The sequence below is a fragment of the Chaetodon trifascialis genome, chromosome 18, assembly GCF_039877785.1.
Source record: "Chaetodon trifascialis isolate fChaTrf1 chromosome 18, fChaTrf1.hap1, whole genome shotgun sequence".
Taxonomy (NCBI): Eukaryota; Metazoa; Chordata; class Actinopteri; order Chaetodontiformes; family Chaetodontidae; genus Chaetodon; species Chaetodon trifascialis.
Window position 1 is genome coordinate 4512135 of NC_092073.1, and position 15772 is coordinate 4527906.

A 15772-nucleotide genomic window follows, 5' to 3' on the forward strand; every position below is an offset into this window, starting at 1 on the left:
CTTGTCAGCTCCATTTTATTAAAACTCAAACTTATTTACACGTGCAAACTCCACTGTGTGATCTGAAAAATACTTCACTGTCATAAATGTTCATTACAAATATTATCCAAAATCAGAGGAAGTTCATTTTCCTTTCATCTTCCTTTTTTCTTTTTTTTCCCCACATACACAAACCGGTGCAAGCTACTCCCAAACATAGCTCTGCTAATTACCTACCTCACTCCTTCTGGACATAAATATTCATGCTCAAGGTGTTTACAGTGGTAAGCTGAGGGGGAGGATGCATCTGTCTCCTCCAATATCTCACTTCATCCTTTTCCACTTGCTTTGTTTGTTGTCATGATTGTTTATTGTAGACAGTACTGACAAATGCAGCGTATATGTTTTAAAGAAAACATCTTCAAGGCGTAACTATTACTAATATGTACTAATATCAATATATCAATGCCCATAATTCAACGTAATCAATCACATCCAATTGATTGTCGCACCAATGACAGACATGACTGAAAGCTTTTGTTTTTGGGTTGTCTGTCCTTCCCATGATATCAAAGGGATGCTTAGATTGAATTTGGACTCAAGGATGAACTGATTAGCTCTCATTCATAGCATTTGACTCAATGTGTCATTATGGGATGTGCCACCCCTTGCATTTCCCAGAAGCATTTATTACACCATTCCTGATTCGCTGGTGATTGCAATGTCCACGTCAGGTAGATCCACCCATCCTTAAATGGTTTGCCCTAAAATGCCATTGGACACCATTCAAACACTTGCCTTTTAAACGAATGGGACCTAGACTGCTTTCTTGAGGAACACAGTAATCAATGTCAAACATCTGTGAGACAAAGTCACCGAAACAGAAGTATGTCTCACAAGTACAAGAGAAACCAAGACGATTGATTCAAATGTATGATCAATCAAATGCAGTAGTCAAATCTAACAAAAAAAAGGACAACCACATTGTTTGAATCAGTTGAAATTCCCAGGTTATCTACCGCCTTTAATGAAACTGTCTCAGTTCTCTGGTTGGTCCACTAGCTGACTTAAACATACGATAACATAGTCGCTTAACATTTGGAAATATTTACCAACGGTGCCACAGTGTAGATAGCTATGAGAAAAAGACACTCTGCATCTATCGGGGTAAGACAGTCCTATTGTACATCATTAAATGTGTTAATATTTAGATTTTTTGCATAACACCTTTCTCACTTCTGATCTTATATTACTTCATCCAGCCTTCAAGCCTTCGAGTCCAAAAATCAAATTAAAACCTTTGGAAGCCTTTTGTGACATGAAGAGAATCTCACTAATTTAAATAAATTTGCTCAGTCTTGCTGTTTCCTGCTTTATAAAGCAGAATTTATGTTTATTTCTTTGTGAATAAGAGATAATAATCGTGATCAGTTCATCACTGAGCTCTTAAGGCAGAAGCAGACATGCAGTTATCTCGCTCTTTCTGTTCTTTATGCATGGTGACCTTGTGTTACAATATTCATTTCAAATGTGACGTTGAGAGCTTTATGGAAATGTTACAGGTCCAACCTCTTAAGATTTCCACACATAAAAGTGACTGAGGTGCAAATGTAGACATAAGACCAAATGTATTGTGTGCTGTGGCCTTTGGGGAGTGATCTCATAATTGATTTTAATTGTGAATGACATAAAAATTCGGAATCTTTCAGTACACATTGCACCCTGAAGTCATGAGATGGGAACATAAGTCATTGTAATAGGAACAGATTTATGTATGTCACCCAGTAAGTGGGTTAAAAACACTATCTCATGCTGAGACGTCTTCAGGCTGATGTTAAACTGCTGTTGCTGGTAGCAATAATCTAATCTTAGACCAGAATGAGTTCATGCCCAAAAGCATTCAGCATGCCTCATCCAAAAGCTGCTGGTAGACTTACATTCTATGCTGGAAGAATTAAAAGATGGAAAGAATGGGAGTAACAAATAAATGAAGACATAAAGTGAGAGAACAAAGAGAATAAAATAGGCACAAACTGAAAGTTGGCTTGAAAGTGGGAATCGTAAAGAATCACTCGCTATCAGAGGAAAAAAATCAATAAGTACTAAATGATTAAATTCCAACACCAAAGCCATTTTTCTACCCAGGCCGACTCAGGGGTTCAGCCCAGCATTAGCACTGTCGGTCAAGCATTGTGTGGCCAGCAGGGTCATGTGGCAAAACAAGTGAACAATTGAAATGAAATGCAACTGCAGCTGTTTTTAAGAAAGGGCTCACAGTGCAGGGGTTGCATTTACTCCTGCTGAGTTCTAAAGTGAGCCAGAAAGCCTCCAGATGTCCACCTGATTGTGCTCCGATCACAATACCAGGAAGACTCTTAAAGAACGTAAAACATGCATCACTGTAGGGTGTTGGCAGCAGGTTGATATACATAGAAAAGGATGATGGATGTGGTTTATGTTTTTATGAAAACAGTGCTCCTACCATACGCAAGGTTAAGTCCCTCAGGCGTTTTCATCTACACGGCCTTCATCAGTCATGTAACTGGTCATGTAACTTGAACGTGGCAACTTGATTTTCTCTCATTTCAGTGTGTCAGTGTGCTTGTATGTATGTAGTGTCTGCTGAATGACTAATAGTAATTGTAAGCTTGTCGTGTCATCAGAGCAGAGTCCAGTCCATCTTGACTAAGCTGCAGTTCTTCTCTAGCTCCACTCTTTCAAGGTCATGGAAACAATGAACTAAAACTGTAGGACTAACAGTTTTTACTGTAATTAATCATTCATGCTTTTATATTTCAAATTTCATGATGATAACACTGACAGACCTGTGCGCAGCTGAGCGTAAGAACGATGAAACTGTAACTTTAATTGGGCCTGAAGTGTATAGTTAAGTGTTTCTTTTGATAGATTATATAATTTGGAAAGTCTGCAAAATATTACATTTGAAAGATGATTTGTGGCTTCTCTCCGGGCACTCCGGCTTCCTCCCACTGACCAAAAACATGCTCATTAGGTTGATTGGTGACTCTAAATTGCCCCTAGGTGTGAGTGTGAGTGTGAATGGTTGTGTGTTTGTGCCCTGCGATCGGCTGGCGACCGGTCCAGGGTGTACCCCGCCTCCCGCCCGTTGACAGCCGAGATAAGCTCCGGCCCCCCCACAACCCCGAAAAGGATAAGCGGCATAGAAAATGGATGGATGGATGGATGGATGGATGATTTGTACGACTAATGATACACACACTTTAACCTTTCTGGGAACAAGAAGATCAGTGGACAGAAGCACAGAGCGACAGAATGAATCTCTCACAAATGATAAAATGGCATTGGATTTAGACAGAAGAGCAACTGAACAAAAAAGAAAAGGATAAACAAGAAAAAGCACAAAGCAAACAGCAGTGTCAGTGGTTACAGAAGGCTTCTGGTAGGCTTTTAGTTTTAGCTGTTTCTAGGCAACAGCTTCCTCCACTTGTTTGAGAAGTAATATTTATTCCCCGGCTGATGATGGCAGTGCCAAAGCAAAGTTTCCACATTCGTGATCACATTTGAGCACAAAACACTGTGCACTCGTAGGTTGTTTCTTAAATAAAATTTCAAAAATTCTTGAAGCTTTTCATGAAAAATGCAACCAACAAAGTGAATGGTGAAGCACAGAATAGCTTTCACTGTTGTGGAATGTTTGTGTGTACAGTGGAAGACAGCAGCCTGACAAAGTTGCATTGAAAGCATTGCACACAGCAGGCTTAAACATAACATTGCTTTGTACCTTTTGCTTCAGTATGAATGTTTTCCTCTATTCTAACACTTTGAAAAGAACACTTTGAACAGAACACTGAAAAGAAATCCAAAGTGTTCAGGTTCTCAGTTGAAATATTTAAGTCTTGTAAAAGTCTTTTGAAAAGGTCATGGTAATCCAAAAGCCTTCTTCAGTCTGTGTTCTTGTTTGTACTGATGTTCTTGTGAAGTGTCATCAGTTGCAGTCAGTTACTGTTTCGTTCAAAGTGCATCTAGTCAAGTACAGTCCAAATGACCAGCAGTGTTCTTACTCTGCATGTTTTATCCAGGATGCTTTGGGAGCTGACTTGTGTGGACTTTTGGTAGCCAGGTATCCCAGAACCGGGCTCATAGCTGTTAGAACTTCTGTCCTGGGACTGTTTGTTATGTTCATTTAGGACTCAAAGCTGTTTTATTCAGAAGTTTCTGAGATGGGGTTTGTAGAGCAGGGCAGGGAACCCTTACCCTGACACACAAGGAAGCAAATGGAGTCAATTAGGGTTCTAGCAAACAAGACAAAAATACTGACTTAAGATTGGCGTTAGCATTAGAACCACATTCGCAGACAGTTATCAGATGCCCAACAGTTCAATTTTCAGGGAAAAAATTAAATTCAAATCCACAAGCCGTCCTCATCATGCATAAAGATGTTTTCGTTTTAATGAATCTCCCTGAAGTTCTCATGTACAGTCTAAAATCAATGGAAGTCACATGCATCCAACACCTCACACCCGTTCTCACAGTCATGACTCAGTCATATCTAAACACACAGACATACATACATATTTTTAGATTCTTACACAATAATATCATTATTTCCATGATGTCCAACATCCATAAAGTTGTTTAGATATCATCGAGAAAATACACTTGTTGTCACTCATGTATCTCTGGAACACTGACACTGTCCACTCAGATCTTCTGAATGGACAGAGTGTCAGGACTTGTGAATGGACCCTTTAAAACCCATGGACGTACTGGCAGAAAGGTCAACTATTTAAAATTGCTTACATGGAGTTTTGTGAGGGCACAGCTGTCTCAAATTTGTCTGACGGGGAAATCACTGCATCAGACTTTGAAATCCCCTGTTTTAAATTATGGGGAAATGTTCTTAGAGGAACAACAGTAGACTGGAAAACACACACTGCAGTCCTCTGCAGCTATTTTCCTCAAAAAAGGAGCATTTTTAGTGAGAATTCTCAGAAAATGCAGCGATTGGAATTCAACCTTCGTCCTGTGTGGACATCTTGTGAAATTCAAGGTCTTTGTAGCACTGCGGGCTGGACTTTGGAATCGTCCTTCAAATGAATTCAGATTAACAGCAAAACTTATTGATTCAATTCTGCAATAAACACGTAACTGAGCATGTTAATACGCATCATAAAAGATTCACTGATGTCCAGTTTGTCATAAAACCAACGTACACTGAAGAACTGTGAATTGCTCTTGTATTTCCCAGATCGAAGCCTGCAGTAAGGAGGCCGAGAAGATCGATTCCCTCATCAACTATGCCAGCCCCACACTGGTCTCCCACGTCCCCCTCTCTGCCTTTCTCATCTCTGAGATCAAGACCTCCTCCATCCACTCGTCAGGGGGCTGTCCGCCTTCACCTCCACACCGCGGCTTTTCTCTCCTCCTGGGCCTCCTCATCGCCGCAGCCCCTGTCTTCCATCAGCTCTAAGTGTTTAACCCCCACCCAGCCTCTCTCCCACTAACTCTTGAGTGTTCCAAAGTATCCCCCCTCTTCCTGGGATGATGGGGGTGTCAAGAGGTGAGTGTGTTTGGGCGGTCGTGGAGCAGGAAGAAGATACCTTTCGACAATCATTCCTTTTGACTCACCTGCGTGTCAAACAATCAAGGCGGTGAAAAAAGCTATTAATATGGAAAGCTTTTGTATGAACAGTGTTATTCAGTGGACAAGTTAAGTGAAGTGTGCTTCAACGTGTGAGTGTATGGATGTGTGTGTGTGTGTGTGTGTGTGTGTGTGTGTGTGTGTGTGTGTGTGTGTGTGTGTGTGTGTGACCTTTATGATGCATTTGACTTGATACCAGCAGTGTTTATCCATTAGTCGTAGTAGCAAGCTCTCCTCTGAAAGCTGTTAAAACTCTCGTTCTGAGGCTTTGTGTGTGTGTGTGTGTGTGTGTGTGTGTGTGTGTGTGTGTGTGTGTGTGTGTGTGTGTGTCTGTGTCTGTGTGTCTGTGTGTCTGTGTGTGCCCAATTGGATTTTGGAGACAGACAAGGACAAAACATCCCTGTCTGGTAGCACATCTGTCTGACAGATTACCTGAAATTCCCTTGGTCACACTCACTCACACACAACGATTGGTGTCACTCAATCCAGACTTCTCGGTTCAGTGTAAACCATGTATTAGATGGAGTCAGATCAGCATTGAAGTGACACTTTGCATGCCTCCAGTAAATGAGACTGCACAGTCTTGCACACGGTGGATGATGTATATACATGTGAGGTGTATGTGGACCTAGTGTTTGAACCTGTAACCTCAGCAGTGTTAGTGCCATGCTCATGGACTTGAGCCAGCTCAGATCAAACTAATCCAGCCTCCAAAGTCGGTTGTAACTGCTGACCAAAAAAAGTGTCCAAAACTTCAGCAAAACTTTTAAGTATGAAGGGAGTCCAGCTTCTGTTGTGTTTCTGCGCAGTGAAGGGGATCAGAGCTGAAATCGTGATCAAGGATCCAAACGGTCTATATCGGTAAGATGTCAGTTTTACCTGATGGCATGAAGCTTCTCTCTGTAACAAACCTGGTCAAACTCAATCTGATGTGGTGTTCATAAAGTATCATTTATATTTTTAAAGACCTTCTCAATGTTATTCTGCACCATAGCCTGATAACTACAAGCATTTCCCAAAGCACAACATCACTATGTGGGTAGATTTCCTTCCTCTCGACTCATTTCAGAACCATATTAGCACAATTATTTGGATTTTTCATTAATCTGATTATTATTTCACTTATCAGCTAATTTGGTTTCATGTATGAGTCAGGGCCCCTGAAAGGCTCACAAGATACTGTAAATCTGAGCACAAGATAAGATGAGAGATCGATGGTGCTCCTAGCACTAATGATCCAAGTGAGGTTAAATACCTGAGACTTAGAACTGAAGGAGGCTCATGGCCCGGTTGGCCATGATTCAACCATCCTTGGATAATTGTGAGCACAATGACTGAGAATCTTCACACACATCTTTGCTCCACCAACTAGTTCCACTTTTCTCTAATCCGTGCTGACTCCCCTGGTCAGGTCTTTAAATTTTTTCTTTTGTCCGACTAGCAATCCAAAACCAATTTACAACAGAAAACAGTGAAGAGTAACAAATCATCACAGTTGAGAGGATTGGCATTTACGGTAATAAACAACTAAAATGATTAATCTAGACAAATGTTTCATTTTATGTTGATCAACTAATCAATGAATCAACTTATCGTGTTGGCATTACACCATATGAAGAGTAAATCACAGAGACTTGAAAGCTGCTTCATATGTTTCTCCATGAACATAGTAAATGTTAGTAAATGTAAATGTTCAACACACAGTAAATCAGCTGCTAATAAGGACCGTAATTCAAAACTCTGCCCACAATGCTTCAATGATGCTGATGGTAGTTAGTTGGAAAGCACTGATGTGCTCCAGTGTGTTGTTGGGATCAAATCCAGTAGACAAAAACATCCTGAAAAGGAAAATGTGATTTTTTTTGTTTTTGCATTAAAAAAAGATTGCTGTTCAGTAGCCGAACCTCAGAGCATTTCAGAGTTTTAGTACCTGCTTGCAGCTGCATAACATATGATCATTTAACTTGAAGAAACAAATGAAAGCATTCATTAGGATGCAGCAACCATCTCAACTTTTGCAGCGCTGCAGCTTGTTGTATGGTGGACTGAAATGAACTGAAACCAATATCTGTGTGGAAGGGAGGAAAGCATTGGAAATGTGACTGTATGCTTTGGAAAATGGTCAACAGGAATGATAAATATCCATGATTCGTAGTATAAAGTGTTGCCTCTTCATAAAGTCAGAGGACTTGAAAGAGACAGATTAAAAGTTTTAAAAGAAAAAGGGTCAACATTGATGCAGCAGACCGAGATCTCCTGACAGTCCCAACTACTGGCTCCCATAATGCAACCTGATTGACTTTAATTAGATTTGTATGGCCTCATAAACATCATCTTCCCATGCCCCTGCTGTTATGAATATAATAGTCTCCAGGTCCAAACTCACAAACCCTGATGACAACACTGTGACTGCATCTTACAGCCACATACTGTACCCCAACTAATACATTAATTAAGCATGAAAATCAAGTTATTGCCACTTTAGTGGACTAAAACGTGCCAAATCATTGTTTTTGTTATAGTCGTTGGAATATGAAACTGTCTTTGTTTCAAGTTGGATTCTAATCAGCTCTAAAGGCATCACGGTGACATCAACCAATGTATTCCTGTGCCGTGAATGTACTGGAGTATCTTATGAACACCACCTCTGAGAAAGTGCGACCAGGACCAACAACAGCAAGTGAATGAGCAGCAGAAAAGCCTGGACCACTGCTCCCTTTGTGTGAGGCCAGTAGCTCTGAAAAGCACTAAAAGGGATGCTTCCTGTCTGTACATATGAACTAGAAGCCATTAAATAACAGACGGACAATCAGTTAGTCGCTACCCACAATCCACTTTGGGAAGTGAAGATTTCCACAGTATGCCTTGCATATAGAGTCGTATATGAAGTAATAATGAAAATGCAATAACTTTATATTTGTTGAGATATGTCTCTATATTTGATATGTATCTGATAATGGATTGAGATAATGATCACCTATGTGCCATGTTTCTTAAACAAATAGCTGTTATTCTTGCATGATGACAATTATGAAGTGTTTTTACTCCAGAATGTATTATAGTGTGTGTTGTTCTGTCTATGTGTGTTTTTCTATCTGCCTGTACAGCACAATGTGTCCCAGTCTCTAACAGTATTACTGTGCAAGGCAGCTCTTTAGCAGGGAAACCTCACCACGGCTCCTCCATCTCTTATTATTCTTATTATTATTCTTCTTCTTATTATTATTATTATTATTATTATTACATTCATTTTCTCTAGAGCCAACATGAATTTGCTTGCTTTTCAAGATTTTGTATGTCTTTGGTGAATTCATTTGTTTTCACGTCACACTTTGAAAAAAGCAAAGATGAAAGAGTTCACACATTCAAACTAAAGACTGAAGTGTTCTGCTGTGGATGAATTATTTCACAGCTAAAAGAATAGTTCAACATTTGTGGGAAAAAGGCTGAGTTACTTTCTTTCTGAAGGTGAGATGAGATCCACATCAGTCGACGTGTGTGTGTGTTCAGTGACGAGCTGGTGTGTGGACACTGTTAGCTGGGCAGGGGTGAACCAAAAATACACGCAGAAACACTGACAGCTGACTAATGAGCACCTTACATCTTGTTCATTTCATTCAGCCATACTCGAAGAGAAACGTTAAAATAAAGAAATCCATAGTTTTAGGGAGAGATGCAGCACTTGTTGGAGTTTTATCTTGACAAACAATAGTCTATTCATCTGCTAGCTAATTAACATTAGCTCCATCAGTTGGTTTCAGAAATCCCTGTGGCCTCATTATCAGTGCACACTCTCAGACACACCTGCACTGCATTTTTCCTTCAGGTCTGTTGAATAAAGCCTCTTTTGGAGCTTTCAAACACAAAATAACCAAACAGTCAGTAATTAGAGGCATATCTCACTTGCTCACTCTCTAAACTTGAACAACCTATATTTTATGTTTGCTTAAACAAACATACCTGTATCAGTGTTGTTTTGTGTACAGATGCTATCACGTTACGATTACACCCATCTAACATCGTAACACACTGAGCCGTACTACCTCCAGATGTGTTTGGGCTAATCCGATCCCATTCCGATCACAGAGCATTTATACTTAGCATTAACATGTTTTTCCTGACGTGACGTGTTCAGATACAGATCACATTTTAACATCAGGTGTACTGGATGAGCTTTAGACGGGTTTGATCAGAGTCAGGATAGTTGTTTCCTCCTCTTTCCAGTCCTAACACCCTGACTCCTGCTCCCTACGTAACACACAGACACTCGACTGATATCCGTCTTCTTGTCTCACCCTCAGAAAGGAAGCTAATCAAACATTTTCCCAAGATGTCAAACTATTCAGACATTGTGATGCTTTTTGTTGTTGTTCATGTTTTACAGCTGACTTGGCAGCCCTCTGGAAACTGAGAGGAAGTACACAGTATTTGTTGCGGGAAGCTCATTTCTCTTGTCTTTCCGTGTTGATGTAAAAGCAGTGTTATGGAGTATAATTGAACAAGTCAGCTATTCTGAGCGTATAAACTCTCAGGTAGGCTTGAGGAGTCAGTCCAATTAGCTGACATGCTTTTTTATGGTAACATCTAGGACTATTGTTACTCTTTTTTTTGTTTGTGTGTGTGTGTGTGTGTGTGTGTGTGTGTGTGTGTGTGTGTGTGTGTGTGTGTGTGTGGTTTTTCTTTTTTCTTTTTTTTTTTTTTTTATTTCATTTGTTGGTTTGGTTTGATTCCTATTACCAAATTTTGGTTTCTATGGGTCATTGAGTGTTGTTCTTTTCTTTGTATCATCACTGTGTTTGTAAAAGTGCCATTAATTGAAGAAAAGAATTGTAAGGAAGTCATTAGGATGCATATATCATTAAATATAAAAAGCGCAATACCACAACCAAAAATGTGTGCTTGAGGTGTGTTTCATTATAAACTGCTGTGAGACATTTTCAGACAGCTCAGCTCAGCATTCACCTGGAATCCAAATATAGCAAACATAGAGCCTCACCACTGAAGACCCAAAGAAGACTTTTTTTAGACACATTGTCAAAGCATCCCAACAATAAACAATTGTCTGCAATTGTATCCATTACAAATGGATTTGCAGATTGGCCTAAAGGCTGGAGAGCAATACTAACCTGCTGCAGTTGATCATTTGTTACAGAAGTTTGCAAAACCTCTCTGCTGACAGCTCAAAACTTTTCAAAATATAAGGTGTGCAAAGACGAAAGGTGCTTGAGGGATGGGGCATTAATCTTTAATCCACCGAGATACAAATACAACCTGGGAGTGTTCTGTCTCACTCACACACACACACACACACACACACACACACACACACTTTCACAGATGAGCTCCTGAAATGATCAATATTGAAATCTTTTTGCAGCACACTGTTTTAAGTTATGTATGAGTGAGATAACAAGGTGTGATGCAGGGGTTGCGAAAAATGACATCATTTGCTAAAGTATCTTTTCCCCAGTGAAGCAAGTTTTTCCCTTTTGTACTTCTAGTTTTGTACATCAACATCTCTCAAGTACGGGCATTTAATTGCAAATTTATTGTATATGTGAGACCATTAATTGTGTGCAATTATCGTCCAAAACTGCTATTTTTCATTCAAACCAAACAATGCAACAGCTGAATTCACTTACTATTTTGTCTCTGGACGAATAGCTCCAATTTTTCCTTTGTTTCATAAAGTGAGATGAGATGATTAATATCTCTGTGCATTAAGTATGGAGCTAGAGCTGAGAGGTGATTGGCTTAGCTTAGCAGAAAGAATGGAAGTAGTGGGAAACAGCCAGCCTGGCTCACAAGTTCACAATTACACCGACCAACACTTAATCCACAGGTTATATCTGGTCAACACTTTATCTCATTCATTTAAACAGTATATAAACAGAAAATTGGAGAAAGCAGATTGGTGGCTGAACAGGAAGTTACATACAGGAACTCTTTGTAAACAACAGCCAGGCACAGTCATGGTGTTGTCACCATGAGGTTGCATGCAACCAGCAAAGATGCTGCACACAGTGACTTCAACTGTTTGTGTTTGAATTACACAATTCCTGAATGAGCTGTAGAGGTAGATATGGGTCGGAGTGTTTTAGAACTTTGGACAGAGCCAGTCCTGTTGTTTCAGTCAGTCCTCCTGACTCCAGCTCTGTACTTAAATTGCACCATTTCTTTAACCAGACAGCAGGAGTCTACCACTGCAGCCAGCTGTGTGTGAAATCTCTCACCTCATTGCTCTCTATGGCCTGTACTGTATATGCCATCTGCAGTTCTCTAGAGGCCACTCAGACTTTTTACGATAATAATTTGTTAACTGGTTGTTGAGGCCAGCATCCACAATATGTGAGTACCTTTCCTTCACTCTTAATGATTTTTGAGTTTCCATTTGACAATGACAGGAAGGAGGTGTCAATTGGTATTTTAATAATGAATTTTTTTTGGCCTATGAGAGGTTAGGGTTACATTTTCATAGATTCTGCAGAGCTCTCACAAATTCCTCTTATTTGGATGTCAGGATAACTCTTTTCTTCTAATCAATCAATCCATCCATCCATCCATTTTCTATACCGCGTATCCCTTTCGGGGTTGCGGGGGGCGCTGGAGCCTATCCCAGCCGTCAACGGGTGAGAGGCGGGGTACACCCTGGACCGGTCGCCAGTCGATCGCAGGGCACAAACACACAACCATTCACACTCACACTCACACCTGGGGGCTCTTCTAATCAATGTTCCAGTCATTTATTCTGAACTCAAACCCTTAGTCTCTGCAATTCTCATCCAAAATCTAAAAACTAAAGTAAAAGTTAGAAATATACAGCATACAGAACATTTTTACATAATTACCCGCTGTCAGTAGACAGCGGGTAATTATGTAAAAATGTTCCAGTGACACTAGTAGCCACAACTGAAAATCATTAAAGTGCAGATACTTTGTGACATTTAATGTGCTGAGGAGCGAATTGAGTGTTCATTAAATTGTCATATTGTCAATTGTCGTTATATTTCCAATGTTTTGTAATCCAAATGTTAAACTTCGATGATATGGGAATCTAATTGACCTAATTTATGTCTGACCATGTGCAGCAGTACAAGGTAAAGAAATAAAAATGAATATTTGCAGTGAATAGCACTCTATGCAAATTAAAGCTGAGGCTGATGGTAATGTCATCAATTTTGCACATACTGCGTCACAAAGTATTAAATGAACTGTGATAAAATGTTGACCTGATGATGGCATGAGAAGAAAGGCTTTGTTTCATATAGGCTTTGCCCTTGAATAACTGTTGCTATTGAGTTGAGTTGCTATTGATTTATTGCTGCACATTATGTGCAGCCGTGAACATTTTCTTTCCTGCCACTGCACACTGTACTGTTGCCTTTCTCAGGTCATGTATAGTGTACACCACCATCAGGACCTCAGCTCTGCTCCCTTCAGACAACAGAAGTTCAGCCACTCTGAAGCCTTTCGCTTGTGCCCTGCAAACCAGTCAAACCAGCTGCATTCTGACGGCAGATGTTCATCCCCACTGTAAGGCTTGCCTTGCTGCTGAGCATGAAAGGTTAGAACTAGCTCATCCCTCAGGAGTTCAGGACAGACAGGCCAATCTTCACCGGTGCCTTCCCAGACATCCCGGGAAGGGACCAAATGGCAGGTACGAATGAGATAGGTCAGCTCCCTCCAACTTGGCCTTTCCTCCTGGTTCTCGGAATCTGATTCCAAACATCCGCAGCTTTGCCCATCCTCACTGTGGCTAGGAGCTCTACCATATCAGCTCCCTCCTTCGCTGAATCCGTCTGCCAGCCATGTGCTGGCCGCCAAAGGACTTCCAGGACATGCCGGGCATCATTAGGAAGGCTGAAGAACTGAGCAACATCATGTTTGCAGGACAACCTGCACTTGCTTGGGACTTTTTTATGGCCAGGAGCCAGTGGCCAGTCATCCTGCACAGTGGCTTTGATTCATGGAATTCCAACTTTTCATGGAGGCAGCATTTTTATGACATCAGAAAACAGCACTGGTAGTCTGCTATGAGTCATTTCCATGGATTTGTGGAAAAGTAGTTTCCACCATCCCACACCAGAAGTCTAGCTTCCATTTTGCTCCCCAACTGTTGACAGACCACATCTCCTCAGTACCAGGTTTATACTTGACTCACGCAGAAGAGTTGAAATCCCCAAGGTCATTAGGATTTATTATCTGGGCACCTATAACAAAGTTCATCATAAGCCATTTACTATTTTTCCATCTTGGAATCATAAGGCTCTATCTGCTAAGATATTGAACTTCATGGGATGGTTTGGGAAATTCAGCTATTTTCTTGTGTACTGGGGAGTTTGTATACTGGGACTTTGTTTCCTGCGTGTCCTTTTTTTTGGCAGAGGCTGGGTGTGGTTCTCCAGGTGGTTTGGGAGCTGGTACCAATTCAGATGGGACTCATCACAATCAAGCACAGCATAAAGACTCTGGACTGCAGAGGACTCACTGCCTTATTGTTTCCGCTACTTAGTGGTAGAGTTGGCCATTTATTAGTGCTACCTGTAAGTTTAAGTTTATATTTAGTCTTTGTTTCTCTTTTCTGAATTACCAGTGCTTGATCTCTTGTACATCTTCCCTTTGTGCTCAGTGAGTTCTCCTGCACCGATCTCCAGCTCCAGCATCTCTGCCACCATGCCACCCAGCCTCTTGCCTCCACCTACCTCGAGCCTCAAGTCCATAACCATCACAAACCTAGTTTTATCTGTGCCTCCACCACCACGTGCCTTCAATGCTATACTCACACCACCACTGTGTGCTCCTGTGTTTCTCTGAGCTGGTCTCCCCCTCAGTACCTTGTGCCCTACCTGGTATTCCCAGGACTTCCCAGCTACTGTCTGTGTGTCTGCTATTGAGTCCAAATTCTGGCCAAACGTAACACTTCAGATTTTTTTTGCCTTCTAAATAGCAAAAATCTGTGTATCTTCAAGTATCTTTCATACATGAAAATGACAGACATCCTAAATGCATACAAAATGTAAAATGTCAAAATTGGATCAGTTTTCTTTTTGGAACAGTTCAAATGCAGATACAACCCTCTAATCCCTAAGAACTCCCTTTCTTCTTGATTCTATTGATGGTCTCATGAAGGACAGCAGTACGAATGCCAGGAGAGTTCAGTCTTTTCTTACGTTTCAAATATTGCTTTGTTAGCTATCACGTGCAAAATACTGGAGAGCTACTACAGCTCAATACAAGTACCCACGGTGGATCAAACATAGCCTCCATCACATCATATTGCCCATAACTGGAAGAAAGGAAATACAATTCAAAAACATGAACCAAACCTTTAGTGCTTTCCTCGTGATGTTAGCATTAGCTGCCAGACTAGCATTAGGAAGCTAGTGTTAGCTGTCTGTGCAGCTGACAATGAAAAAATCAAAAATCAAAATTGATTAAAAAAAGACTGAACTTGCCTGGCATTTGTATGGTTGCCCTTCACAAGAACATCAATAAAATCCTTAATCTTTAGGTTTCTTGTAAACATCACGTTCTCCACTCCAATCTCCACTGAGTCTTCTTTGTAGCTATCACTGAGCAGTACGGCAACATGACATGCATGCTTGAAGGATACTTTAACGTTATCCTAAACCTAAAATCTAAGTTACATTCCAAAACCAATTGTAAAGCTTTGATAAACCCTCTCCTTGCTGGTGCCATCATGGAGTGACCAAATACCTGCATTTGATAAATAGCACTAAAAACCTTGACAGAACAAATACTTTTGAAGAATCACTCGCTCTAAAATGATCTCAAAAACCTCTTTTCCTCCTACACAGTTGTCAAATAAAGTTAATATTGAATGCTAAATGCAGGAGATATTTCCCTGTTGCAAATAACCCGTATAAGAGGTTAGGTTTTTCAAACTGCTCCCATTGGTCTTTTTCTGACTGGGTTCAAGATGTACCGAATGATGATGCATAACTCCTAACATAAAGTATGCATAGAGTACTCACCATTAACTGATGGAAAATGCACTTATGTTTTGACTGACCCTCAGTGGGTTCGTTTCAAATACATGGCACAGCTGGGTGTTGTGTAAAACTCCACAGAATCATGACAGTTTGCATTTTCACTGTTCATTCAGTGCTGTAAACCTTAGCCTTTTCTGCTTGGTCTTTCCATCTGAAT

General features: G+C 40.5%; 1 protein-coding gene across 1 annotated transcript in view; it reads left to right on the forward strand.

Annotated features, from left to right (window-relative positions):
* Positions 1 to 5717, forward strand: part of reck (reversion-inducing-cysteine-rich protein with kazal motifs) — a 72996-nt gene extending 67279 nt beyond the window's left edge. Inside the window, exon 21 of the mRNA XM_070986038.1 lies at positions 5210 to 5717. Coding sequence (XP_070842139.1) covers positions 5210 to 5431 — 222 coding nt within the window. The 3' untranslated portion in view covers positions 5432 to 5717. The remainder of the gene's footprint in view (positions 1 to 5209) is intronic.
* The last annotated feature ends 10055 nt before the right edge of the window (positions 5718 to 15772 follow it).